At 41.5% G+C, this 27,375-nt stretch overlaps 2 protein-coding genes across 10 annotated transcripts in view; one reads left to right on the top strand and one right to left on the bottom strand.

Moving 5' to 3' along the window:
- Positions 1-22,154, bottom strand: part of CEP63 (centrosomal protein 63) — a 36,386-nt gene extending 14,232 nt beyond the window's left edge. For 6 of the 8 annotated variants that reach the window (XM_077349106.1, XM_077349105.1, XM_077349111.1 and 3 more), the window contains exons 1-8: positions 22,016-22,154; positions 18,689-18,757; positions 12,873-13,050; positions 11,137-11,232; positions 7,802-7,930; positions 4,683-4,796; positions 1,865-2,098; positions 1,470-1,615 (exon numbers count right to left, since the gene is read on the bottom strand). In XM_077349106.1, coding sequence (XP_077205221.1) covers positions 1,470-1,615; positions 1,865-2,098; positions 4,683-4,796; positions 7,802-7,930; positions 11,137-11,232; positions 12,873-13,050; positions 18,689-18,732 — 941 coding nt within the window. In that variant the 5' untranslated portion in view covers positions 18,733-18,757; positions 22,016-22,154. Of the gene's footprint in view, positions 1-1,469; positions 1,616-1,864; positions 2,099-4,682; positions 4,797-7,801; positions 7,931-11,136; positions 11,233-12,872; positions 13,051-16,174; positions 16,230-18,688; positions 18,758-22,015 lie in introns of all 8 variants that reach the window. The other 2 variants (XM_077349107.1, XM_077349110.1) reach the window with 2 other exon arrangements.
- ANAPC13 (anaphase promoting complex subunit 13) lies at positions 22,000-26,851 on the top strand. Of its 2 annotated transcripts, none has more exons than XM_077349117.1 (3): positions 22,000-22,190; positions 24,023-24,148; positions 26,453-26,851. In XM_077349117.1, exons 2-3 carry the CDS (start codon positions 24,050-24,052, stop codon positions 26,576-26,578), a joined length of 225 nt encoding a protein of 74 aa, XP_077205232.1. In that variant the 5' UTR covers positions 22,000-22,190; positions 24,023-24,049; the 3' UTR covers positions 26,579-26,851. The 2 variants fall into 2 exon arrangements, with proteins under 2 accessions (XP_077205232.1, XP_077205231.1); XM_077349116.1 differs by lacking the exon at positions 22,000-22,190 and adding an exon at positions 22,197-22,339.
- The last annotated feature ends 524 nt before the right edge of the window (positions 26,852-27,375 follow it).

The following is a 27,375-nucleotide window of genomic DNA, read 5'->3' as shown; positions in this document are numbered from 1 at the left end:
GACAGAATCAAACCCAGTATTATTCCCACATAAATACTGCTGCTAGACAGTGCTCAGCTCATGCCTGAGAAGAAATCCTCATCTTAGACTGTCTGAAGTTATTTATTATTGTTATTATTTATTCCACTTGTATACTGCCCTCCCAGAGCAGCTTCATCTATTGTGACCAGTTCTAAGGAATCAAATCAAATAATGTCATTTTGAGTTTTGTGAGCATTTTATATTAGGCAATGCAACAAAATGAATAAGAATAACTTTGACCAAAAATCTGTGTTTATTTATTATGGCTAATATTATGAGAAATTTGTTAATGTTAACCGCAAAGCAGGGCCCTGCAATTTTTATTCAGTTATTACCTTGGTAAGCATGAAGCTGACAACAACTAAAACAGTTCCACAGGGCCTGCAAAAGGGAGCTGTTCCACCAGGCACTTCGTTGAGGTTGAAGGGAATCAACAATGTCTGCAGGGCCCCTGAACCTCCATCCCAGAAATCCATGCACCCGATCTGAACCTATTTGATCCTTATCCTGGTTAAACAGTTATTTTCGGTTGTTGTTGTTCTTGTTACCACTGTTGTACTCTTTCTTTTATGTGACGCAGAAACAAAGTTCTATGTACTGTTTAGGTTTCATATGAACTGCCCTGAGCCTCAGGGGAGGGTGGTATACAAATATAATAAATAAATAAACAAACAAACAGGAACAAGTCCTCATCTTCCTCCTTTCAAACCTGGAAATTTGTCTCCTCTAATGCTCAGAATTACCTCAAATATTTTCCTCTTCTGCTTGGGGTGAAGGGCAAGATCAGTGGCAAACAAAAATTGGGTTTATAGTCAAGACCATGAATTCCAAAATGTTAAGCATTCTAATGGAGAGCAATGAAATGTAGCAAAAATACAAGGTATCTCAGAAGAACGAAATGGGCCTCCCATAGAAGAAGCTGTCAGTTTCAGAGAAGTTTTATGCTCTGTTGAGACCTTCTTAAACAGACTGCGTATCAGACTAGAAATAGTTAAGTCAATTGTCAGTGGACAAGTGAAAAAAGGTATCCTTCGATTTTTCTATCCAAGAAGCATTTTCACAGACATCTTAAGTTATGCTGTAGGCCTCTATCTGCTCTTATTTTGCTTACTGGGTTGGATTTAGCACATTTCTGCTTGTGCTAGAAATCTTGAGCAAACAGAAAGGCAAAAACAGCCTGCACTGTGAAACTTACTGTATCCCCACATACTTTCCTCTTGCAGAAGATCCTGTGCAACAATTTTTTAGGCACTACTGTATATATGGAGGAAAGTGCTAGCATGAACAGAACTGTGCCAAGTCTGCTTAAGTTTCTGTTTGCATGATGTTAGATCCAAGCCTAAGTCTAGTTTTTCCCCACATTTCGAAAGGTGTAGCCAGTCTTTTTTGGACTTGGAATGGGGAAACAGGCTAATGATTTTCTTATGTTTAGGTGTCAAGGACCATACCTGATGACAGTTTCTTTGTTGTACAAGGTTTTAGTCAGCCTGGATACCTCCTCCTGCAACTGCTCATGTTGAATCTTTAAGGTGTTGACAAAGTCTTCCTGAGACAGAAGTGTGGCCCTAAGTTCCATCTTCTCCTCATGTAAAACCTTCAAAGAAGTTTGAAATGACTGATACATACACACAATGAACAGGGTCAAGATTTGTCTAAATTTAAGCTAGGTATTATGCCTATGGACCTAGGCTGTTCTTCCCTTCTGCTAGCAAGAACTGTTTCTCAGTGTGACAGAAGGCTCCCACACAAGAAGGGCAGGAAGTCCATTCACTTAATAACCTGCCAGCATACTGCCAGTTCTTACAGACTATATTTACCATTCCCAAGGAATTCACACACTGACCTCCAGTGAGTTCTGGGAAAGTTTCAGCTCGTCTTGAAGTCTTTGCTGTTCCTCCAGTATCTTCCGGTTGACATCATTCAAATCATCCACTCTCATATTCAATCTCTCAATTTCCAATTCATTAGCACAGATAGTGTCATTGGCTCTTTCCAATTTACTCATTAAATGCTGGATTTCAGACTGGCTTGCCAGCTCTACAGATTCCAACACTTGTTTCCGATTGCAGAGCTGAGACTGTAAACAAAGGGAATGTTAGGCTAAAAGTATGCAACATACTAAAACACTAAGCATGGAGCTAGGCTCAGATCTGGAGTAATTCACATATATACTTCACAACCCACCCAATATATGACTATGATGACTAAGATCAGTCTTTGGCTGTCCACCTTCAAATCTGTAATCTTAAATTCCAATTCAATAGACCAAACAGACAGTTAACTACTGAGGGATAGGCAACTGTTACTACTCCTGACTTCAATGTTCTCTTCTGTATGGTTTAGCTCCTGCAGGGAGTATCAAGTTTAGAAATAAAATTTCCATGATGAAAATCCCACGATAATTGAGTGCCCCAAAGGCTCACTTTCTGCTCAGAGACGGAGTGCCATTGCACTTTGGAGAATGAGGGCAGGACAGCAACATCTTGCCTCTGCAGTCATGTTCTGAATCCTTCTGAAACCTAGCGCAACTGAAGCAGAGTGTCTCACCTTCTCCTTCCCATTCCTAAAATTGTATTAGATTTTTCCAGGTGCTTCAAGCACCTCCAAAAATGAATGCAAGAAGTTGAAACCTTCCCCTCTTCCCCAACTCCAAGCCAAGAAGAGAGATAGGAATCATTTGCACGGTTGTGGTAGGCTTCAAAGGCACTCATAGTATGACACCACAGGCAATGTCATAAGCCTTTCCTCTGGCAAAGAGCAGGGCTGAATAATATGGCCAGCCAAAATCCATGGACCCTGAATATACTGCAGACTAAAGATTTTAATAACTCTCACAGAAGGGTGCCAAACAAGTTACCAATACGTGAATTAGAAAGACTTTTTGAAACTGACATTCTGCGTATCATAAAAGACAAGAGACTATTACAGGTCATGTTCCTGATCTGTCTGATAACTCACACATTTACACTTTTCCTCACACTGCTCACCTATCATCTTAACAAGGAAGCTGAAATTGCCAACATTTCTGTGCTTCAGAGAAAATAGTCAAAATCTGACACTGCACAGACAGCAGATGTGGCTATGGCAGCCAACAAGGCAACCTCCACTGTTTTGGCAATAATGTGTAGAAAAACTTCATGGAATGGAAGAAGGAAAGAAAATGTTCTTGGAGGCACGTGAATGAGCATAAATGAAAGTTATTCTGTTCTATTTTTGTCTGCTTGACTTGTACGTGTTGAGCATGGCACTCCTTCTGGAAGAAAGGCGTGTCAAGGGCTTTAGAAGAGCAGCTTCTCCAATTGCAGCAAAGGTTATCAAAGGAATCTAGCACTCTTTCTCTGTTGGGATGGTCACCATAACTGACACATGGGATAGGGCAAAAGCATATTTGGAATCTGCAGACTTTGCCCCCATCAGCTATCACAGGAAAATAAAAAGCAGACATACGATCCTTTGCGCCAGATGGCTCTTCTCCCCTTTTTTCCCTGGCTTGCAGGGCAATGTAAGTGCACACCACTTTTAACTGCAGATGCTTATCTAAAGTCCTAAAACAATCCTACAAACATGTGTTCCTTCAAACACCCATTTGATTTCAATATGGCACATTCTCAATTAGCTGTGCATATGATAGCCCTAGGCACACTCAGACTTCTTTAGATATTAAAACCCTATTTCTTATTTTTCTGCTGACCTGCCATCAAAACAGCATGTCAACCAAGGCTCCAAGGAAGTCATAGAATCATAGAATCATAGAGTTGGAAGGGGCCATACAGGCCATCTAGTCCAACCCCCTGCTCAACACAGGATCAGCCCTAACCATCCTAAAGCATCCAAGGAAAGTGTGTATCCAACCTTCACTTGAAGACTGAAAGTCTTCTTTCAAGAGGCTATCAAGCATACATGCACACAGCTGCAACAAGACATTTCTCTCCAAAGGCTCACACTTTGTCCAAACAAATTTGCCAGCACAAAGCCACCATCAGTGTCAGCTTCAATGCCATCACTGCCAACTTCTGCCAGGCAGAACTTTAATTCAATAGCAACTCTGGAGTCCATTAAGTGGTTCTCCCAGCAAGTGGTTCTTATCAATGTCTGCTGTGATTGTGTCAGAGCAAGCTTATTCACAGCTGGCACCTGATCGGTTAAACTAAGCCAAGCTCCAGCAGCACAAACCTCAATGAACAGATTAATTTTTCAAAACCAGCAGAGGGTTTGTGGTCCTGTTCTACGAGAAAAACAGAAGAGCAAGGAATTCATACTCCTCTGGTTATCGTGCCACATAAACATTTCTATTTAAACAAACAAGCAAACTTTATTTAAACTCCTCATGCATACCTTGCAGAATGAAGCCTGGTATCTGAGGGCATACAGCTTTGAACAAAACAGTATTTTTAAAATTCCACTCTATGTAATTGCTCTCCTGCAAAGTCATTCTATGGACTTTCCTGCGGTGGCACTTAGCAACAGAGGGAGCATTTGCCTTCCAGCAGCTGAACAGATTTCAGATTATTTCCCAGCTATTACATATTGGACAAGACAGGGTTATTCCATTACAAGATTCAAGGTCATTTGAGTGACAACCTGAACTGCGGCTCACCAGCTTGCCATAAATCCTTTATCCTGCCTTCCAAGGCAAACAACTCATCATCCATTAACTGTACCTGAATGAGCTCAGACTGCTCAGCCAAAGCTTTCCTTTGCGTGTCCAGCGAAGCCACCTGCTGCTGGTAATGCAAACGCTGTTTCTCCCAATCTTGAGATTTTTGGTGGTACTCCTGTAAAAACAATTGCAATTTACTATCCATGTAGGGGTGGCACATGTTATTTTCTCCGCTGTCCTCTTCCCTTCTTCATAACCTTACAGATTCTTACCCACAGCAGGGATCCCATTTAGCCAGTCATCTGATGCAACCACTCAGAAGAATCACTGTGCTTTTATATTAGTTCCCACCCGCCAGGGTTAAAATCTTGATGTCAATTGTTACTTGTATAGACGCTGAACACTTAACAGATTCAGGACTAGCTTGACAGATTTGCTGCCAAGGAATCTGGTACACAAAATACAAATAGCTTGCAAGCAGAGTAGAATCCTAAGTGATAATAATGGATCAAGAAACCGCACACTACTGATATTACCAAACACTTGGAAACACATCTGAATTTGTCATGGTAAAAAGGCAAGGGGAGGTTTGAAAGCCACAACATTCTTCCAGAAACCCTTCACCAAGAATGAGAGGAAAGCCCCTGGTTTGCCCCTTGGTTCATTTTGCAGCTCTATCAATCACATCCTCTGTGCAATTTGGATAGAGCTATACTAACATCTACAAGAGTGGTTCTAGAATCTAACGTCACACAGCCTTCTGTCACCCCATTACCACTGCACTGTGCTGCTCATACACACCAGGCATCACACAATCCCTCATCCCATCATTTTCCTGTCTCGACTCCTTTATTACCAGAGCTTACCTTCTCCACCCTAGCTGCATGCAATATTTTTGTACAAAGTTATTTTTATGTGTATGGAGATAGTTTTCTGCAAATTCCACAACATCAACAACAGCTACTGTGACCACTGTAAACCTAGCAGTTCTGCCAAAGAGTTGCTACTCTATTGTCTGAGCCTGGCTCCTGCCCTTTTACCAGATGCTTTTAACAAGCAGAAATTTGACTACTACAGTTGCCCCTCTTAGGCCCATTATGCATGGCTGCCGAAACGGCGATTTCGGGTCACATGGAAAACGCGGAGGGGGAAGACGCGAAGCACACCGGTTATGCACGGGACAGGGCACGATGGCGGCAAAACCCAGAGTAACCGATTATGCACGCGGCGATCCCGGCGCCTCTTCTGGTTGCGCTCCGGTCACCCGGAAGCTGCGCTTTCTTCCGCATTTCACTAACGCGGCTTTTTCGGCGGCATGTACCGAAGCTGCGGCCGGTTGCAGCTGGCTCCGTGCGTTATCGGTGATTTTAGTCGCCGCCATTCCACCCCGAATGTGCGTTATTCCCCCCATTTAGAGATTTGACAACTCTAATGTTGCAGCCTATCCATGTAGCTTTCAAAACCAATCACTGTGATGAATGGCTTCTATGTTGTTGTTTGTATTATTATTATTATACTTTTAGACCGCCTCTTTCCCAAATTGGCCTCAAGGCAGTTTACAATATAATTAAAACACAACAGCGTTATTAAGTTAATTTTTTAATTAAAAAGTTTAACACCAACACTCAACACAGTTTTTATTATTATATTTAGAGACCGCCCTTCTTTGCAAGCAGGCTTGGGGCAGTTTACAAAATACTTAAAATATAATAATTGCAAATAAATTATATATGACCATATGTCAACTGGACAAATGATATCACAACAGGCAATGTGATCTTGTAACAAACCTAAGGAAGTTCTAGTCTTATGCTACCTTGTTTTTGTCAGTTAATATTAGAACAGATAGAAATTGTACCAGAGTAAGAAAAGACAGGCTTGATTCCTATATAAGTGTAGAGTTGTAAATAGGAAAATACTACCTGAAGAAGACCTCAGAGGAAAATCAACTACAAACTGGGATTACCTCTAGATGCTCTTTGCTTATCTGCAGTTGCCAGCTTGTCTACAATTTACTAGTGTGCCTCTCTAAACGATTACTAAACTATGACTCTTGTTTACTTGTTTTCAGCTCATTATAGAAGATATTCTGCTGTATAAGAAGACTAGGATTTTCTTAAGTTTGTTACAGGATCACATTGACTGTTGTGATGCCCTCATCATTTGCCCAATTAACAAGTAAAGATCACATGTAATTTATTTGCAATTATTATAAAGCATAGGAGCCATTAATTACAAAGACTGTTTGTTTTCCAAACTACATGAGAGGAGATGGAGAATAGGAGCTACTAAGATGAAAAGCAGCAAGCGGGGGTAATTAATTGCATGAATCCAGCCAAGCAATGGCTAGATAGGAGCATGCTAATGAAAATTATTTCCATCTGAGGTTGCCAATCAGTATAAACAATCCAACTCTAATAACTGGACCTGACGGTACAAAACCTCAGCTGTGCCTAGGTTTCATTCCATGACTGTACTGTAGTTAGCATCCAGCCGGACTTGAACCAGGGACCTCCCGCAGTCATGCTTGTTCTTTTTCACTTCTACGAATGTCTGTGTGCCCCGTCTTGCAAAATTCTTCTTTTCAAGGTATTATTTCACTCCACTCCACAGTGAAGCTCCCAGGAGTATAAGGATTCCTACTTCACACATTGCAGTCCTCCACACAGTGGAGTGTGCTGCACTGCTTTTTGCCTTCACTTATTCTGTGGATAGGTGGGTTAAGATGACATCATGAAGGCATACCAGCACTGCCATTTGCTGGTTGGGTCCTTTCATATATGGCTCACATGGAGGCATTCTCAACAGGATGCTTCATGGTTGCTTGGAGTTGATGGCATCACTTTCAACTCCAATGCAGTTGCTGTGCCCTCCTCTCAGCTCCTTGAGGATGGGTATTTGCCCTTTCATTTCACTTCCAGGAGAGTATAGGATGCCAACTAGCTATAACTGCTGATGTGCTGCCATCTTGCGCCACACCTTTGTTTAGGAAGCACTTAATTTTTAAAAAAATGGAAGTGTGGCCTTCTTCTCTTGAAAGGGAAATTTTTGAAACTAAGCTACTATTAGTACTGGTTAAAAATTTTAGATTACTAATTACTAAATGGACAGATTTCTTAGTCCTTCCAAATAGTTAGTTAAGTTTATATTAATCTGCTCATTTGCATTTTATCCTCTCACCTCCAATTTCCTGGTCAGGATGCCTACATCAGACTTCTCAAAGTCTTCCTCTTGACTCCTGGAAGCTTGCCTAGCTTCTTTAAGCTGTTTCTTCTGCAGTTTTTCATAACTTCTTTTCAGTCTGCTGAGCTGTAAGGAAAACAGACAATTTTGGACACTATGAAGTAGAGTGAGAGCTCTGAAGTGACATGGTATGGGTGGGCTCTGGGCTGTCTTCTCAGCTCCTACTCTTCTTTCCAGCCTGCAATGAGGCAGAACTGCCACAACAGTAGTAAAGGCGGGAGGAGTGGGAGGTGTGGGTAGTAATGTCACCTCCAGGGGTAGGGCAGGGGATGTGGTCAGCTGACATCATATCTAGGGCTCCTCAAAATCTGAATAATATGAATAATTATTTCAGGGGCTCCTCCATAGTCAAAAGGTTGAAAAGGGCTGCTTTAAGCCCTTTCTGATACACGATGCCAAGAACAGTATACAGAATTCCAACTGCACATCTATTACAGATTTATATACGGAATTACAGCATTGGCCTTTCCATTTTCAATTCCTTTCTTAATCATCTGTAGCACATAATTTGCAGTTTTGTATTGTGAGATTGGTGGACTCGGATCCAACATCCATCAAGGGTCACATTCTCTCTGGGCTTTGAGGGGGATGCAAATTTTGATATAAATACCAGTGTAACGACTCTAAAGCTGGTATTTCAAACACCGTCGTACTCCTAAAGGGACTCATACTAGACTAGGAAAACCCAAGCAGTGCAAACCTAAACAGAGATATTCTTCATCCATTGAGGTAATCAGTCTTAAGTGTGCAAGTCTGCTTAGAACTGTAAGTAGCTCTTCCTAATGCCATTATTGGGAAAGCACACTCTGCTACAATATTTTTCAATTCCTAACATTCCTCAGCCCTGTAATACTGCCATTCCAACCTTCAATTTTTGCCAATATCTGCACTGCACCGCAGCAGTGTTTGACAGCCTCCTTACTATTCCCATGGGAGCATCTCCTTTAGAGTAGTTACACTGGTATTTATAACAACATAAAACTTACGTTGGAATGAAGAGTCTTCTAAAAATGTGGGCAGATGACATCTGCTTGCAAAGACGAGACCACAAAATTAATTTTATTTATGGCCTTGACAGAGTTCTCTTTAAGGCATTTAACTTTAAGCAGTTGCCAAATGAGGACACAGTCAAAAAGTGAAAGATGAATATGACATGCTGTCATATCACGTGTAGGAAACCTCAGCACCTAAATTCTTTATAATAAATAACACTAGCCTAGTAAGTTTTTTAAATTCCATTTTTCTTGATAAGTTTTTAAAAACAGCTTTAGGCTGCAATCCTATGCACGTTTTTTGAGACGTAAGCTCCATCAAACACAGCATGACTAACTTCTGAGTAAGCATACACAGATTCATCTTTTACTGTTTTAATACATGGGGGGGATCCAATTGGGAAAGAGTTTACAGGGCCTTCATACAGTATCGCTTCCTGTATTCAATTCAGACTTCCCCATAGCTGTTTTTAAGTGAAAGAAATATTTGGGAGATCTAATCACAAATCTCCTGTTCCATATGTAGTTTGGCCATAAGCAAATTATTAAAGCTCTTAAAGAACATTTCTTTTTCATTAAATCCTAATACAGGAACAATCTCAATCAATCTTTAAGAGCTAAATTGGATCCTTGACATTCCAAGTCTGAGCTGAATCAATCAACTCTTCAATGCGGTCAAGTCCTTTGCCTCTGTTCCATTAACACAGTAAAAGGAGGAACTAATCCTCTTCAGAGAAACAAATATACAACCTGTATGGAATGAATTATTCACTTTTGACTACCCGCAGCAGAATTACCTAATGCTATTCATCTTTACAGAGCTGAAGACTGCCCACAGGCTCTAATCTTGGTTGTAATAGTACATTCCCATTGCACACATCAAGTTATATAAGTTTGATGCTCAGCTTCAAGTTTAGCTGAATTTAGTTTTGGAACCATTCTTTATTAAATACTTCAATTCAGCTATGCAAATTTCACCCTCCCTCACAGGAATTCTCTTTATATTGTTTGTACCTCAACAGTCCCTTTTTGTTCTTTTTCTCAGCTGTCCCGTCCAGTTACTTGAATGTATATTAGTAACCAATTTTATTTTAATAACCATATATATACATTGTATATTAGTAACCATTAGTAACATAGTCTAGGAAATTGAGGGGAGAGACTAAAATACTTCTCTTGTCCTTGTTTTATAACGTCCTACAAGATGCCAGTGGCAAATCAAAACTAATGAACTGTTTTATTTTACCTTGAGAGGAAATAGGTAGAGATCAGGTTTCACCTATGAGGTGAACCAGCAACAGGAATTAAGTAATTTTGTATAAAAATTAACACCAGATAATTTGTCACAAACAAGTAACTGTTTCTGTTCTTAAAACTTGAGGAGAGAGATTTCTTGGCAATCTCTAGTAACACAAACAAACATAAGCTCCTTGGTCTCACAGACACTAAAGTTGGTGAAGATCAAAATATATACGCATGTTCCAATTTCCTTCCTTATTCTTGGGGTAGGAATCCCACCCAAGCTACTGTCTTCATACATGACAGGGATAGGCTACATGTCCTACTTCCCTCTCAGATCATTCTTGATCATCTCACAGTCTGCTTTGTTCTCTCACTGTTAACTGTCAACTTCTAACTGACATTTTTAATTGAAGAATTCCATTTGAATCCCCTGTCACTCAAGGTTCTCAGACCAGGTTACAGCATTAATAATTTACGGTCTATCACACAGCCTTTTGGAAAAACTTAACCTGAACCTGAACCAAGGTATCGTCAGTCTCAGAGATGCTTAGGTGGCAAAAGATGTATTCTACATTTCCCTGTACTGCTCCCATACAATGACCTCAAAATACTTGTAAACCTCTAACAACAATTCAAATGTGACTGTGTTTATCTTTATAGAAAATATCATGAAAATGCATTTGCGCCCAATGACTTTTTTTTTACATAAAACTTAAAGTTCTATAGGCTATTACCTCCTCCACCGGACACTAGTGGAAATGTTAGCTGGAAGCTATAAATACTAAAGCAGGTAGTCTTAAATGTGAAAATAAATTTATTTAACATTAAACATGTTCTACACTACCTTGGGGGGAAATTTAAATGTTTTTACGAAAAACTCAAGAATACTGCAAATGTACATTATTTGGTTTTAGTAGTGTTATTATTGTGGGGTGTCATACAAAATAGATTTTATAGATATGGAAATATGAAATAATTGCATGACAGCCCAAGCAGGACTCAATATCACAAAATAAAGTTTTATTTTTGGACACTCACCTCTTCCTGAACTTTCTTTAACTGTTGTTCATATTCCAGAGTCATATCCTGATTCAGCTGTTCCATCTCTTCCAGTTTTTGGCACAATCTCTCAGTCTAAAACATTAGTACAAAGGTGGAGTAAAAAGAATTCTGAAAAGCTATTACTAAGTCATGAAAAATTCAAAGAACAGATGCTAAAGATGCAATAGTCATAATTTTTGGTTTATGTAAAACAGGAATATCCCCAAATTATATTCCCTAACAATTAACCCAAATTTAAAGCTTGGAAAAAACTCGGTTTAAAATCCTCGCTGTGCCACGACGTTTGCCAAGTGACTTTGGACCAATCCCACATTTTAAGCCTAACCTAACTCATATGGTTGTTGGGAGCATAAAGTGGAATGTATATTGCTCTGAGCTTCTTGGAGTAAGAATGCAATAAAAATTGCCAGTGATTCTTTGCCTTAAGTGAAATAAAGAAAAAGAAATGCTGAAAGAGTCTTCAGGCTGATTAGTTGAGATGGATACAAGTCCACAGTTGCAGAAAACAGCAGGTATCTTAGTCAAAAGGAGAAAGGAAAACAAAATTAATTTCCAGAGATTAGCTAATGCATATTGAGGGGTGGGGGAGATTCTTTACTAGATTTTTTAAAAGGGTAATTAGTCCAACTATGGGGAATTCATATAAAATATCATTTATATACAATACAACTAACAGAGCCACAGGTACCTATTTTACAAATGCAGGTTGGAAGTCCATGGGGAGTTGGAAGTCCATGGGAAGTCCCAGGGGGGAAAAGACTGGGACATACCCATCTCTTATTGTAAAGAAAAAGCCCTTGAATGCTAAGAAATCAGCTTGACTCAGAGGAGGCTGAACTTTCCTGAAGTAGTAGGTTCATAGCTTAGGGCACTGCTGGATCTGCCCTACATTTGGAGGTTCAAGTCTCCACTGTGGCATACAGCAACTTTTATCAGCTTCTACTAATACATCAACTATATCCATTCTTTGGAAAATGTGATCTTTCCACAGTTACCCATGCTCTACTCACAACCAGGTTAAATTTCATAACACACTCTAAATGGGGCTGCCTTTGAAGACTGTAAGTTTCAACTTCCAGAATGTGGCAGTCATGTTACTGTCAGGGTTGGGTAAGAGCTACTTTACCACCCCACAGTTGACAGCTAAACAATAACTGCTTTTCAGGCCTTTTTTTGTAATATTATGAAATATGAAATATTATGAAATATTATGAAATATGAAATATGAAATAAAAAATAATATGAAATATGAAAAAAGGAAGAAATACATTCCTTTTTTGTAATATTATGTACAAATAATTTGCAAAAACTACTAGTGAACATGTTGGATTTATTTTACTTATTCAGGAACTTTGGTTCAGCTCTTGTAATATGCTGATACAACAGTCTGGAATACAACTTCCTACATGGGTTCAAGTGGGTAGCCGTGTTGGTCTGAAGCAACACAACAAAATGAAATCAGAGTCCAGTTCCACCTTTGAGACCACCAAAGATTTAATCTAGGCATGAGATTTCAAGTGCAAGCAAGTTAGTCTGAGGAAGAGTGCTTGCACTCGAAAGCTCACACCTTGAATAAATCTTTGTTGGTCTCAAAGGTGCCACTGAACTCTGATTTTGTTTTGTTGAACTTCCTACATGGTTAATTATTATAGTGGCATCTTAGAGAGAAAGGAATAGTTGAAGCAAGTGAAAAGTACAGCCACAGAAAATACCTCTTTATGCTTCATATCCAACAAATTCTGAAGAGAGGACACCTCTTGCTCTCGGATGTCCAGGCAAGACTTAAGTGCTTGTGTTTGGTTTTCCCATTCAGCTCTCTTATGAGCCACCATAATGTCTATCTGCTTCATCAATTCCTGTAGTTCAGCCTCACATGAAGTCAGGAAGCCACTGCCAAAAAGAAAATAGTATGTTATGACAAAAAAAACAGAAACTGGAATAGAGATTTCCAGTATGAAAAACTTTCTTTGCCTGTCATCCATGCGATGATTATTCCCAGCAAGGGCAATGATTCCCATTACCTATAATTTGCAGAATTTCAATGGCAAAAGCTATAAGTGCATTCAAATATAGTATGTAATGGACACTGTAGCATAATTCAGGTGCAGAGTAGATTGCCCACAACACACAAAATCAAAACAGAGGGACCTTCATCAGAACCTAGGGTCATAGGCATATATAATGAACTAGAAGGCTTCATTCAATTAAGAGTTTGACAGGCCTTGATTAGGAGATCTGGTGATCCCTTCAACATCTGTACCATTAAGGTTACAGCACAATCAGATTGAAGTAAATTCCAGTGAGCTGCATGACACACTAGGTCATGATGGAAGCCTTGCCATATTTAAAGAAAACGTTCTGAAGGTTGTAAAGAATGTAATGACATTAGAATAAAGATGTACAGGAGGGAAGGTTCACTTGCCAAAAGCAAAAAAGGTAGCCCATGCAGGCTTATAAGACTTTCAGCGTCCCTTTATAAGTTCCCTGTTCCGGGGAAGTAAAAAGCATAAAGGTAAAGGTGTCCACTGTGCAAGTACCAAGTCATGTCTGACCCTTGGGGTGACACCCTCTAGCGTTTTCATGGCAGACTCAATACGGGGTGGTTTGCCAGTGCATTACCATTTACTCCCCAGCAAGCTGGGTACTCATTTTACCGACCTCGGAAGGATGGAAGGCTGAGTCAACCTTGAGCCGGCTGCTGGGATCGAACTTCCAGCCCCATGGGCAGAGCTTCAGACAGCATGTCGGCTGCCTTACCACCCTGCACCACAAGAGGCTCAAAAAAGCATACTAAACCTTAAAATAAAACAGTATTTCTTCTCTCTCCCTCCCCAATCACAAACAAGAAGTGCAATGATTTGGGGATAAGAGGTGCCAGGGCAGAATGCACAGTTCTATGAGCAAGTCCAAAATTTTGTTCACATCCAGAACTGCACGCATCATTAGATATTGTATTATTTTTGCCCTGCAGCAATCATTTATGACTGGATTATCCTGTGTAGAAGAAAAAAACAACAATTGCAAATCATTGTGATAATCTAACAACAGCACAATATCCAATGATATGCAGGAACAGCCCTGGATCACTAATGATACAGGATTTTACATATAAATGAACACCCCTAGTGTCATTATAATTCCACACAATACCAGCCTAAATAAGAGCCTCTTGTGGCGCAGAGTGGTAAGGCAGCAAAAATGTTGTCTGAAAGCTCTGCCCATGAGGCTGGGAGTTCGATCCCAGCAGCCGGCTCAAGGTTGACTCAGCCTTCCATCCTTCCGAGGTCAGTAAAATGAGCACCCAGCTTGCTGGGGGGTAAAGGGTAATGACTGGGGAAGGCACTGGCAAACCACCCCATATTGAGTCTGCCATGAAAACGCTAGAGGGCGTCACCCCAAGGGTCAGACATGACCCGGTACTTGCACAGGGGATACCTTTACCTTTACCTTTTACCAGTCTAAATAAAAGTGGACAAAAGGTTTTCTGCTGATTTAAAAGACCAAGATTCTCCTATCATACTCCAAAGTATCCTGGACTGGGAGATGCAGTAGGAAAGTCAGGTATTGCCCCAAGAGAGGCTGCACTTTCACTACCAAGATAAAGGAAAAGCACAACTGGGCCACTAGGGTACCAAAAGGGTATCATGGCCAAAGATAGCCAATATTAACCTCCTAGGATGTAACAGCTGCCAAGACCTCCTCAGATGTAGCAGCCTGCTCAAATGTAGGCCAAGGCAGCCAGAAATCAGGCATGGCAGATGAAAGGAAAATAAAAGCCCAAAGTAAAAAGAAAGGAGGGAGCACGAAAAACAGTGTGACAGCTGACAAGGCCTGAGGCCTCAGGTTCAGAAGGGACCGAACACCTCCCCTTGGACAGGAAAATAGCATTCCTGGTAGACTGCATTCTTGGGGTCTACCTACCTACCTCAAAACCTAACCCTGTAGTATGGGTGTAGAGATGTAATGTTTCCAGACATTTTGAAACCATGGGGGAAGGCCCCCAAGTTTCTTTCAGTGGGAAAAATAAATGGTAATTTGAGGGAGATTATTTCATTGTTTTCCCCAGAATTTCCCCCAAAATTTCAATTTTTCCATCCTTGGGGGAAACGGGAATTTTTATTCCTAATTTTTCTACTTGGGAAGGCTTCACATCTCTAGAAGAGTGAGGTAGTCAGAAGCCACAATTTAAAAACCCTAGGCGTGGGAACAGAATCTGAATCCTGATGGAGGTCATAAGGGATAGGTGGAACCTCAAACTTACAATTTGGTTTTTTAATCCAGAACCCTGTTACTGCAAGCAAGACAGAAACATAATTGTCCCCCCTTCCCCCACTGTCTGCCTTTAATTGGACAAGCTGGAGAATAATGAAGTGTCTGGGTAGAAAAGTAGACCCTGGCCCAAGACTTGACATTCATGATGGACAGAAAATCTTACTTTAAAAAATGAAGATATTATTAGCTTAATCAGTATCAATCATGAACACAACTATAAATACTATTTGGGAGCTTTCACACCAAACAGATCAGGTTAGGCTCAAATTTAAGTTTTGCACTCTAGCAAAGAGTTTTTATCTCCAGTTCCATACACCAGAGACAATGTAAAGCCCATTATCAGCACTACAAATAGAGGTTTATGCCACAGATGCTGACAAGTTCTCATGAACAGCAGTAGGGATGACAACACAGTAATGAGACAGAAGACATTTGCAATCTACTAGCAAAGATCAGCTCCCAAGGGATTCTGGGATTTCATTCCAGTACAGTAATCAGTTAAACTTGCTCAGCTAATTTCTTTGGGATTCTGTACATTGATAGACCCGAAGCAATAATAAGAATTTAAAGATGGAGCCCAAGAGAGAAGGTCTCACTGATTTTTACCCTTTTAATTTGCCTCTCAAATACAAGAGACTAAAAAGAAATGGAAATCAATAGGTTAAGAGATTGAAATTCCTCATTTTCCACAGAGCCCCCGCACAGTTTTGCAATTTGACAGCTTTTCTTTTGGGAAAAATACCTCTTAAAGAATCCAACCTCACAGTTTGAAAGTTCATTCTATTGTGCCAGATGACCTGAAATAAAGCCAAAACTATACTCAGAGAGAATATTTTTTATTTTAAGATATAAGAGGTTAGTTTCTTATATCGTATTCAATCAAACCTACTTAATCAAGTTTTGTCAGCCCTGACTGACAGCAACTCTCCTAAGTATATGCAGAAGCAGAGGCATATCTCAGCCATGTTGCGAAAAAACCTTGAACTGGATCAGCCAGGGAAATCTAGCAGAGCAGATGAAGTATCTCGGATGCAGAAAGAAAGCTCCATTGAGCAGCTCATCCCCCCCCCCCCTTAAATAGTATTATATAATTCATACTCAAGTTTGGAGATCACCAATACTGAGAACTTTACCAACATTTTCATACATTGTAGATTTGCAATGCAAAGCTGTATATACACTCTTATCTCAAATGCAACGAGCTGGTTAACAATGAGTTGTGTTTTTGTGTTGCAGATCATCCTGGAAGACCAACTGCATTTATTTTCACTATGAGTAAAGACTCTTCCATGACTCCTCTCACATGTCAAATAGGGATACTGTAATCACCAATAAAGAGCCTCTTGTGGCGCAGAGTGGTAAGGCAGCCGCCTGAAAGCTTTGCTCATGAGGTTGGGAGTTCGATCCCAGCAGCCGGCTCAAGGTTGACTCAGCCTTCCATCCTTCCGAGGTCGGTAAAATGAGTACCCAGCTTGCTGCTGGGGGGTAAACGGTCATGACTGGGGAAGGCACTGGCAAACCACCCCGTATTGAGTCTGCCATGAAAACGCTGGAGGGCGTCACCCCAAGGGTCAGACATGACTCGGTGCTTGCACAGGGGATACCTTTACCTTTTTAATCACCAATATGACATGTTACGATGCCATAATGCATGAGATGATATTCCCTCTGTGGAAGACAGCACACCACATCATACATGGTTCTTTGGCTGTGTTAAAAGTAGCACAACAGCAGTTTTATTGCCTTGGGTTTTTTCTTACATTTAGAAACATACAATGTGTATACACATATCCTGACACTATGCCTGTCACTTTTTACAAACATATTACAATAAAAGCTGTGGTTGCATCTGTTTTTTTAAAAAATTCTGCACAGACAATCCAATCTCCAATAGTCAATCAGAAGCCCTGCTGGGCAAAAGCCCTACTTGAGGCTGACACAGCATTAACTGTTCCCTGTAACAGATGCAGCATCAAGGGGAGGCCTTGGCCTCTATACTCTGTTTGCTGGTCCTGCAAAGCAGCTTGTTGGCCTCTGTGTGAATGGACCACTGTGTGACTTTGTGTGAAAGCAGGTGGACCACTGGTCTAATCCAAAAGTTCTCTTTGTATATTCTTATGTCCCCATTAGGGCTCTTGTGTGCACTTTTTCAGAGGGAACCCCCTTGTAGTTGTGAGAATGTATTATAGTGGTCCAGTCTTGATATTAAACCAAGTGAAACCGTGGGAAGATAATTCCACCCCCAGAGCTACAACTAGCATATTAGCTCAAGCTGCCTTCTCTGAAAATCTGATCATTTGAACAGAAGGCAAAAACAAATACACAAAGGTCTGAAATATTTTCCAGGATGTACTGTTTGATAACCCATTCCCTTCTCACAATACTAGGATGTATCAAATACACATCTTAGATAAAATATATGAAGTCTGTTGAGTAACGATTTTTTTTTCATTCTTGTTTAAATTGAAGTTATCTGACCTATAAAATGTACAGCTGTAACTACATATACTTGAAAGTAAGCATCACTGAATACGAAATTTAATTCCAAGTGATCTATAATCCATCCTGAACAGTTCTTCACAATTCACGTCAATAAAACGTAGCCGACTTTTCAACCTACACTTACAGCTATTCTTTTAACAAAAACTTCATATGCAAGCACTAGAAGCACCTGGCAAACAAGATTTCTAGAAAACGTGGCATGTACAATTCCATGCCTTATCTTATCTAATAAAATAATCAGTGGTATGGGTACATCTTATTAAAGGGAGAAATCTAAACTCGGACAGATTTCATGCAAGTAAAAGTAGTAGCTTCCTATGCATACTCTGGAAACTGCAGCCCTTATTTTTCAGTCTGTGTAGCGAAGTCCATCAGAGAGGGTGCACATATGAAGAAAAAAGATGCAACAGGCACAATAAACATGGAAACAGCACATCACATTTTACATACACACACACACACACACACACACATCTCCACTGGTCCATCAAGATCAGTATTGTCTACTAGGCTGATCAGCAGCAGCCTTACAGAGCCACAGGGAGAGAGAGAGATATCTTTGAAATCACTACTACCAGTCCTTTTAACTACAGATGCCAGGGACTGAACTTACTGTTTGCAAACCAACAGTTGCCCTACCATTGAGAGACATCTCCTTTCCCACCTGCCTTCTATGTACTAGTGAAAAGAACAAACACAAAAAGCACCTGGTGCATGAAGTCCATGTACAAAACAAGAAGCAATAAACACATACCTTCTTTGTCCTTGCCTTTGTATTCTTTCTAGCAAAGCCTCCATTCTGACATCACATCCTTTTGGGCAGCTGAGAAATCAACAAAGCAAAGGTTACATTACAGCAATTCATCATCATGTCCAATTCCTCTCCAGGTGACTGAAAAACATGTGATGTGTGTCTGACAGTTGGGAAAGGGAAAGAAAAGGCGAAGAATCAAACAATTTACAATAAGGATGAAGGGAATTGTTGTCACATCAATAAATTTACAGGCCAAATGTTGGACAGATAATAAATAAAACTCAGGAAAAGAAGCCAGATTTACCACTCACTTTAATAACAGATGTTGCTAGCATTTTAGTACAGTGCTCTCATGGTTTCTGATCAAAAAATCAGAATAGCACAGTGACATAATCTCTTCTATCCAAACATTTTAGATTACCAGTAGCAAGGGTTTAAATACATGAAAATTGCATGCAGTCTGTTCCATTTATTTTGAATTTTTGTTCTGCCATTTTTCAGGACAAGAGATATGGGTGAACACAGATATGCTTACCATCAGAGACAGAACTACTGTAGACCTTCAAACCTCTTCTGGAACATTTTAGGGGGAAGTCTAGTTAATACAATGTATTGTAATGTGTGTTTATATTTCATATGTATTTCATATGTATGCCTTAATACCCTGAATAATTTGGACTACACGGCAATGAATACGTCTTCCATTACTGTTCTATTATTCCACTGTTCCATGTTTCATGATTTATGACTTCTCTGTACTGTAACCATTCCTGTTCCATGTACACCGCCCTGAGCCTTCAGGGAGGGCGGGATATAAACAATATAAATAGATTAGATAGCTAAATAGATTTTAAGAGTATTTTAATTAAAAAGCATCCATCCTAATGAAACCTCTGTTTTACAGAATCATAACTTAATTGGAAACAACAATCTTTGTGTGCATATGGGGATGACAAACCTTGGGAAACAAGGACAGCTCACTACTATCTATCAGAACTGATAAATCTAGGGGTCAGTTTGGAGTTAGTCATTCAGTTAAGCATTGGCATTCATGTTAAAGGGACAAGGCACACCATTCCTCACAGTATAAAGTAACATTTGATCCAATTTCTCTACACAAAGGCCTGTAAGAAAGGATACCCACAGTAAGTGAGGAACTGAGCAAATCAAGTCTACCTGAATCCAGACCTACATGAGGATTGTTCAACTCAATACCTTAAATCTCAGCATACAAATCTATTCTGGACTAGAATGTCATCACTCATGAATTGTAAAATCTGAACATTAACTTGATTACTAACCCAGATACAGAAGATCTGAAAGCAACTTTCTAGCATTTTCAAACTCAGAGAGCCAGCTTGGTGTAGTGGTTATTCCCCACTCCCCCACATGCAGCCACCTGGATGACCTTGGGCTCGCCACAGCACTGGTGAAGCTGTTCTGACCGAGCAGTGACATCAGGGCTTTCTCAACCTTACCTACCTCACAAGGTGTCTATTGTGGGGAGAGGAAAGGGAAGGCGAATGTAAACCGCTTTGAAACTCCTTCAGGAGAGAAAAGCGGCATATAAGAACCAATTCTTTGTCTTCAAAGATATGCACCATTTCAATTATTTTCCTAATACATTATTATTATTATTATTATTATCATTATTAATACTGCCCTCCCAATATGGTTCAGTAGCTACTAAGATTTTCATTTCTGATAAGGTAAACAACAGCTGCATATAACAGGAGGTTAGAAGTTCTAATTATTTCAAAATTCCAATAACTATTGCAATTTTTGTCTATTGTTCATGCTATTTCTCTCATGCTTCCAACAAAACCCAGTTTTTAGCAAAAACTATTTTATTAAGAAAGAGCTTCTTGTGGTGCAGAGTGGTAAGGCAGCAGACATGCAGTCTGAAAGCTCTGCTCATGAGGCTGGGAGTTCAATCCCAGCAGCCGGCTCAAGGTTGACTTAGCCTTCCATCCTTCCGAGGTCGGTAAAATGAGTACCCAGCTTGCTGCTGGGGGGGTAAACGGTAATGACTGGGGAAGGCACTGGCAAAACACCCCGTATTGAGTCTGCCATTAAAATGCTAGAGGACGTCACCCCAAGGGTCAGACATGACCCAGTGCTTGCCCAGAGGATGCTTTTACCTTTACCTATTTTATTAAGATTTGCTACCAACATGATCTAAATCAGTCTTTCCTGCTGAACTGCTAACATTGATTGCATCAATACTCTGTGCATACCCAAATATATGTTGTCATCACCCTGGCAGAAAGGACACTTGGCAGACCATACTTGACCTCTGACTAGATCTCCATGTAGACTGCAGCCCATGCAACTTGGTTCTGTCAGGTCCCCAATGATATAGTAAACTCCTTCCATTTTGCAATCCTGCTGTCACAAATTGCACAGCTTAAGGGCCAAAATAAACCAAATAAACTTGCTTAATAACATACAAATAGCTAAATAAAATCAGAGTCCAGTAGCACCTTTAAGACCAACCAAGATTTATTCAAGGCGTGAGCTTTCGCGTGCAAGCACTCTTCGTCAGACTGACCACCATAACAGTAGGAATATATAAGCAAAAGTTAATCTTGTTACATTAGTAAATTGTTTCACAGCATCCAAACACAGCCACATGATAACTCTCGGCCAAACACATGCATAAAGTGTGCATACTTATACGTCTCTACGTTCTAAAGCTTCAGGTTATTAGTATTTTCTGCGGTCCTGAATACATTTACGAGGAAGCAAACTCCAATTGCTTCCAAATAAACATGAATGATAACAAACGCAAGTCTTTCCAACGAGCAGCACGGCTGGTCACATCTCAGCAAGCAGAAGGGATACAGTTGCCAACTTCTCAACCCTCCCTCACATAGCCTGTGCAGGAATTAGAAAGCGCAACTTTTCACGCCATCCACAGCTTCGGCTGTTCAATCCGGCTGCAATCCAGGGTTGCCAGCTCCGGACTCGGAAACTTCTGGAGATTCAGGGGGTGAAGCCTGAAGACAGCAAGGCTTGCGGAGGAGACGGGCTTCAATGGGGGGCATGCAGCCATCGCGTCCGCCCTCCAAAGCAGCCGTTTCCCCCAGGAGAACTGGTCTCGACTGCTTGGCGACCACGTCCGTGGGAAATCTCCCGCTACCCCCGAAGGCCCCGCGGCAAGAGGCCGGCTGACCAGGCAACCCCGGTGCGCGAAGAGCCGCGGAGCAACAAGCGCGAGGAGGCTCCGCGGGGGCGGAGAGCAACGGAAGCCGCTGACGGCACCAGCAGCAGCCGGGACGCCGGCGAGGAGGCCTCCCTCAGACAGGCCGCGACTGGGGCCCTTACCTCTCTAGCGAGGAGGAAGCGCCGCCTCGGTCCCGTAAGAGTTTCGCACGACTTGAAACAGCCGCCTCTTTTTTTTAATTCCCCCCCCCCTTGCTCCCGGGTCATCTCTATGGTTTACGACCCCTAGAGGCGCCGGTTATGACGTAGGGCCGTGGTGGCTAGAGCGGCTGGCGCGGTGAGTGGGGGAGCGCGGAGGCCTCGTCCTCGGGCGGCGGGAGGGCGGGGGCGCTTGAGCGGGCTCTGGCTGCGGCTCGCCGTGAGACAGAAGGGCGCCCTGGTTGGCTTGCCACAGTCGAGAGGGCAGGCTATGGAAGGAAAGCTGGGGTATGGTAAAACGAGGGCGGTTTGGTCTTTTGCGGTTGCTTTCCGGTTTGTTTTGGACGGAGTGGAGGGCGTACCGATCTTCCTCATCCTTAATCAAATACAGGAATCTGATGTTTAATTTTTTAAAAACCAAAACCCTCAAGTTGTGATCTTTACCGGTTGTATTAGTCTTAATCATTTTATTAACTCGTTAAACATAGCGGTAGCTATTGCAGTCTCTTTTTAACAGAGGTAGGGTTGCCGGCTCTGGCTTGGGAAATACTTTGGATTTGGAGCCTGGGGATTGGAGGGATCAGAGCAGGGTATGATGCCTTAGCGGTAACCAGTCATTTTCTTCAGGGGAACTTATCTTTGTCAGCATGCAAATGAATTGGGATTCTAGAAGGTCTGCAAGTGACAACTGGAGGTTGGCAACCCTCAAAAGTAGAAAGCTAAAAATTAGCAGATGTAGTGTAAGTTTTTGGAAGGTCAACCTTGACATTAACAAATAGTTAATTAATAGGGTCCCCAGAGGGCACTCCACTCTCCAACAACAAATCTGGTAATCCCTCGACCAGGGCTTTTTCAGGCTTGTCCCCTGCCTTGTGAAATGAGCTCTCAGCATCAGGGCCTCACTTGCGAGGTCCTGCAAGAGCAGAACTCTTCCTGCTGTTATTTAGCATCTACATGTACCCCTTACACAGTTGATCTGATGTTGGGCATCAGTACACAGATGACACCCAGAAATTCCTCTTAATGGATGGCCATCTGTCAACAATACCAAACTGCTTGAGCAGATTCCTGGAGGCTGAAGCTGAATCCAGCCAAGTCAGAGATCCTCAGGCTGAGTTGACATGCAGAGAGAGTGATGGAGCACAACAAATACCTTCTGTCAGAAGCCTGGGCTTCATTCTGGACACTTCCCTCTTAGATCACAAACTCTGCTCACCTAGCATTTTTCCATCTGCGTCAGGCACAACAAATGGCACCCTGTTTCTCAGCACCAGACCTAAAGTGATTGATGCAATGGCCACCTCTAGATCAGACTTCTGCAACTTGCTCTATTAAGGGCTTCCCTTGAGACTATCCTAGAAACTTCAAATGCAGTGGCTCAGAGACTCTATGGAGAGCACATGTGACACCTGTGCTACTTTGGCTCTAGCTGAATTGGATCCAGATTGTAGACCTGCTCGGGTTCAAGGATTTGGTACTAAATTTTAAGGCCCTGAAAGGTCTAGGACCAACGTATCTGCGGGATCACCTTTCCCACTACACTCCCCCCAAAACCTGCTGAAAGTCGGTGGCCCAAAAGAGGTGAGATTGATTTCAGCCAGGGCCTTTTTGACCTTGGCCCCAGCCTGGTAGAATACTGCCAAATGAGATCAGGAGCCTGCAGGACATTAACCAGTTTCTCAGGGCCTGGAAGACAGAGCTGTTCCAGCAGGCATATGGTTGAGGCCAGATAGGACAACAAAAGTGTTGGCCCGACTGCCAGGATAGAAAGAAAACTCTCTCCAAAAAGATCTGGAATCCCCCAGGTCTATCAAAATGAGACAGATAGAATGTATATAAAGGTTTCAATGAATTTACTGTTTTTTTACACAAGTGATTGTTACCCACACTGAGCTACCAGAGACAGTGGGATACAAGAATAAAGATTATTATCATTATAGCATAAATGTGCTTCTTTCCTTTATGTCATAGATGTAGCTCTTACTAAATTGTACAAAGATGGACAGTGAGGTACAGAGAGATGGGAGAATACTGGATTTGATTGATGATGCATGGAGAGAAGACAAATTGCCCTATGAAGATGTGGCAATACCACTGGTGAGTGAGTATATGAAGTATTAATCTGGATTGGTTTTGCCATGTCAATTCTCTAACTCTCTTATACTCATTAAAAATGTTCCTCCTGCCGTTAAACCTAATAAAAATAAGTAAATTTACTGTAAACCAAATAAAATTAACATATTAATCACAACACAGCAATAGAGACTTTGTGACAGTGAAAACATAGAATCACGGATATAAGTTACAGGTGTGGCACTCTTATACAGGTGTAGCTGTTCTCATATCTCACCTCTTTCATTGCCTCTTCTTAGATGAACCCCTGCTACCTTTAGATCCTTTTTTAACCTATTTGTCATTGTTCTGTGGCATACAATATTTTAAAAGGTCAAAAAAGGGTTACTGTTTTTGGGTCTTGTTTGATCTAGTTCTGTGATTTGTTAGCTTTGGATCTGAATGTTGACATAGTGGTAATCTTTATTAGATGGTGACAGGAATTTGAAGTGTTTTTTAAAATCACTTTGGGTATTCTTTATCATTTTTTATACAGAATTGTCTGCGATAACTACGAATGATTAATAGCCATTATGACAGAATACAGCCTCCCTGTACAGAGGCAGCATACTTAGAGGTTACCATCGTTTCCATGCCTTGTTTGAGGCACCACAGTCATTTTTTTGGCCACTAGGAGAAACAGCAGGCTTTATCCAGCAAATCTTGCCCACAGCCCAAAGTCTGCAACTGTGATAGTTTATGACGGAAAACAGACATTCATCCACAGATAAAAGGAGTTCCAGATTTATTGAGACAGATGTGTGAAATGTGTACCCAGCGGTTAATTCTGGAGTGACACCATGATGGCCATGGCAGGCTGCAAGTGATGTGGCATCAGATTAGTTAACTAGCTTCTCTTTTATGCTCTCTTATATTCCCTGCCCCCCCTTGCTAAAATTGAAAAGACAATGAGAAGTTGAATTTTCTGCATCTTCAGTTTGATCAGCTTATCTTTAAAGCAGACAAATAAGAAATGCATGTTTAAACTATATACCAGTCTAGTGTCGTTTCCACACAGGTACGGGCTTCTGTGGCTTCCCTGTTGCTGCCAATCAGCATATTGTTGTACTGATACATCATTACAACTATCTGGTTTTCTGAATTCTCAGCTTTCATTTTTTTACAAAAGGAAGTCTCTAGCCTCCTTCTTTCCCCTTAAAGGTAAAGGTAAAGGTATCCCCTGTGCAAGCACCAAGTCATGTCTGACCCTTGGGGTGACGCCCTCTAGCGTTTTCATGGCAGACTCAATACGGGGTGGTTTGCCAGTGCCTTCCCCAGTCGTTACCGTTTACCCCCCAGCAAGCTGGGTACTCATTTTACCGACCTTGGAAGGATGGAAGGCTGAGTCAACCTTGAGCCGGCTGCTAGGATTGAACTCCCAGCCTCATGGGCAGAGCTTTCAGACTGCATGCCTGCTGCCTTACCACTCTGCGCCACAAGAGGCTCTCTTTCCCCTTAAATCTCCACAAAAGGAATGATGCAAATGAAAGGTGGGAATTCAGAGAGCCTGCTACATATATTGTTATAACAATATTCTATTCAGTTGTGTGTGTGTGGGGGGGGGGGGAGAAATAGCTGTTGTGGGCACATAGTCATGGAGAATGGCTACTATGTGGCAGAGAAAATCTGAACTTTTCCATCCCCAGGGCAACCATTCAGACTTTACTGCTCTTTTTACCCAAACCTCACAGTAAAGTAGGCTTGGGAAAGAGTGGAGAAAAGCTGGTAAAATCCTGGGAGGTTCATAAATGCATCCCAGTGCTGTGGGAAAGCAGGGGGAAGCCTGCTTCCCCAAATCACTGTAAACCCAAAGTTGATCCCAGGTATGAAAATGGCTGCCTCTCCCAACTGCAGTCCCAGAGCAAATAGTAGCTAAGCAGACGTCTTTCTCAAAAGACTGAAAGCAAGCTACCTGTAGCTGCTTGTTATCTGGCTGATGGCTAGCCCACTGGGGAGGAAATCTCTGGAGACATACTTCTTGCTCCAAGCCCAGACAACACACCCCCATGCATGATCTGGCTGGCAGGGGCCGAGGGAAGGAAGCTGGGAGCAATAAGCTTGTCCCGATGCTTTCTGCTCCAAGCCACCTCTGTCAGTCCTTGCTTTCAGACATGAAAGATACATCTAAGAGCAAATAATTCCAGGGCAAGTATAGCCATGTTTGGAGTTGCATGTTTTGCTGGCACACCTGTTTTTCTTGCTTTCACAATTATTGGTTCCCACGTTTATCTGCGTTAAATATTGCTCTGTGTGTGTTACATTTCTTAAGTGTTTGTGTTCCATTCACAGAATGAGCTTCCTGAGCCAGAGCAAGACAATGGTGGCACCACAGAATCTGTAAAAGAACAAGAGATGAAATGGACTGACTTGGCATTACAGTATCTTCATGAGAACATTCCTCCAACAGGAAATTAGTCTATCAATCATACTTCCTATTGTGGTCTCCCTAGAAAATATTTCCAGCAACTTTCCATTACTCTTGAGATGGAAAGAAAGGTTCCCATTCCTGAGCCAGTGATCCAACTTTTGGCCTGGACACCACACCGCTTTCAGTTTGTTGACATTTCCTAGAAATCTCCTTCCAGGTATCAGGGTTTGTGTGTTTTTAATGATGCCTCAAGATTAGGTTATGTAATAGGAGCCATTAATATCTTACCACTGTAGTAATAAACATCAACAAAATGTCAATGGTGGAATGTCTGTCTCAGTTTGGCACTTGGTTTTGTGGAGTCTTTCATATTGTAAGGCATGGTAAGATGGGCAAGGTTTTTGGCCTGAGATCCTTATGTGTGCGAGGGGGGTGCTCTTTAAGCAGCTCACTTTTCCTTCTTAGTGTCTGTACAGAAGGAAGATGGGACAGGCAAAAGCCAAGCATGCGGGAATTCCATGCTGGCAGGCTCATAAGCATCTTATACTGAGACTGGTTTTATTTCCTCACTGCTCAGTACATCATCTACCATGTGCTGCTGGAAACTGACAGTGGTAGACCTGCAGCCATTTGAAATGTAACAGTCTTTCCTTTGGAAGGAATGGTTATCATTCAAATGTTTCCTCTGGAAGCAAATAAGTAGAACAATCACAGCAACAAAACTGCATTTGCTTAGAGATCTATCTCACCTAAGCTTTGCAATCAGTGTCTGAAGTGAAAAGGGAGGGTTGACTGGATCCACCAGGGCATCTCTGCAGATTTAAGGGTTTCCATCTGTGGGGGC

The sequence above is a fragment of the Paroedura picta genome, chromosome 8, assembly GCF_049243985.1.
Source record: "Paroedura picta isolate Pp20150507F chromosome 8, Ppicta_v3.0, whole genome shotgun sequence".
NCBI classification, from domain to species: Eukaryota; Metazoa; Chordata; class Lepidosauria; order Squamata; family Gekkonidae; genus Paroedura; species Paroedura picta.
Note: the sequence above shows the minus strand (reverse complement) of the source record. Positions and strands in the feature narration are given on the sequence as shown.

Bases quoted from the DNA above. Each gene is read 5' to 3' on its own strand.
- ANAPC13 (XM_077349117.1), top strand. From the start codon at position 24,050: ATGGACAGTGAGGTACAGAGAGATGGGAGAATACTGGATTTGATTGAT. The intron at 24,149-26,452 runs GTGAGTGAGTAT...TTCCATTCACAG, and splicing joins AAGATGTGGCAATACCACTG to AATGAGCTTCCTGAGCCAGA.